This window comes from Penaeus vannamei, chromosome 20, assembly GCF_042767895.1.
Source record: "Penaeus vannamei isolate JL-2024 chromosome 20, ASM4276789v1, whole genome shotgun sequence".
NCBI lineage: Eukaryota > Metazoa > Arthropoda > Malacostraca > Decapoda > Penaeidae > Penaeus > Penaeus vannamei.
In genome coordinates, this window is record NC_091568.1 from 7,295,137 (window position 1) to 7,296,507 (window position 1,371).

The 1,371-nt window shown below is 55.8% G+C and overlaps 1 protein-coding gene across 1 annotated transcript in view; it reads left to right on the forward strand.

Annotated features, from left to right (window-relative positions):
- Positions 1 to 1,258: 1,258 nt before the first annotated feature.
- Positions 1,259 to 1,371, forward strand: part of LOC113828939 (endothelin-converting enzyme 1) — a gene marked incomplete in the record, with an annotated part of 329,791 nt that continues 329,678 nt past the window's right edge. The window contains 1 exon segment of the mRNA XM_070134968.1: positions 1,259 to 1,371. This exon segment is cut by the window's right edge and continues 33 nt beyond it. Coding sequence (XP_069991069.1) covers positions 1,267 to 1,371 — 105 coding nt within the window.

The following is a 1,371-nucleotide window of genomic DNA, read 5'->3' on the forward strand; positions in this document are numbered from 1 at the left end:
TTTAAATAGATAGATATATATCCATCTGTTAGATAAACATATATTATTTCAGTGTCTGTGCATGTCCAAGTACATGAATCTTAACAAACCGGGTGTTAATCTTGAGATATTGTCCTGTAATTAGAGGAATTTCCCTCGAATTCTTCCTTTCTTTCGTGTCTCATCCTCCTTCACTATTTTTCACGGTTCTTTTACTTACTTATTTACTTATGTACTTGCTTACTTACTTACTTTGTTTGTTGTGTTCGCTTTCCCCATTTCTCCCTCATTATTCTGAGCCTCCCTCACAATCGACGGGAATCTGATCCGATTTATTCTGGTTCTCCTTCTCATTTACCTCATTTTAAAATCTTTTCCTCCCTCTTTCTTTTCTTGAAATCTGTTCTCCCTTATTTTCTCGTCTCTTTCACCCTTCGTAATTCTTATTTTAAAAGCCTCACATTCCCTCATGATACCTCAAGGACCTCCCACTCCCTCATGATGTCCCAAAGATTTCATAGGTCCTCATGAAATTCCGAGGCTCTCACACTATTTCATGATATCTTACAGCCCTCACACTTCCTCATGAAACATAAGCCCCTAAAAATCCCCATGAAACCCTTACACAAGGTCCTCACACTCCCCCATGAAGCCCCAAGCCCCTCCCTCTCCCCCATGAATCCCCAAGCCCCTCCTCCTCCCTGACGAAGCCCCAAGCCCCTCCCCCTCCCCCACGGAGCCCCAAGCCCTCACGACCGGCGGTCCTTCCCCATGAAGCCCTAAGCCCCAACTCCCTCCCCCTCCCCCATGAATCCCCAAGCCCCTCCTCCTCCCTGACGAAGCCCCAAGCCCCTCCCCCTCCCCCACGGAGCCCCAAGCCCTCACGACCGGCGGTCCTCCCCCATGAAGCCCTAAGCCCCAACTCCCTCCCCCTCCCCCATGAAGCCCCAAGCCCCCCCCCCCTCCCCCCCGAAGCCCCACCCCTCTCTCACGAAGCCCCAGGCCCTCACTCCCGGCGTTCCTCCCCCATGAAGCCCTAAGCCCCAACTCCCTCCCCCTCCCCCATGAAGCCCCACGCCCCCCCCCTCCCTCACCAAGCCCCACCCCTCCCTCACGAAGCCCCAGGCCCTCACTCCCGGCGTTCCTCCCCCATGAAGCCCTAAGCCCCAACTCCTCCCCTCCCCATGAAGCCCCAAGCCCCCCCCCTCCCTCACGAAGCCCCACCCCTCTCTCACGAAGCCCCAGGCCCTCACTCCCGGCGTTCCTCCCCCAGCCGGCTGGAACCTGATGCGCGACACGTGGGACCGGCGGCGCTGGGAGTTCGACTTGGTGCTGACGAGACTCCACGCGCAGTTCGGCGTCTCGCCCTTCTTCAGGGTCACGGTGGTGCCC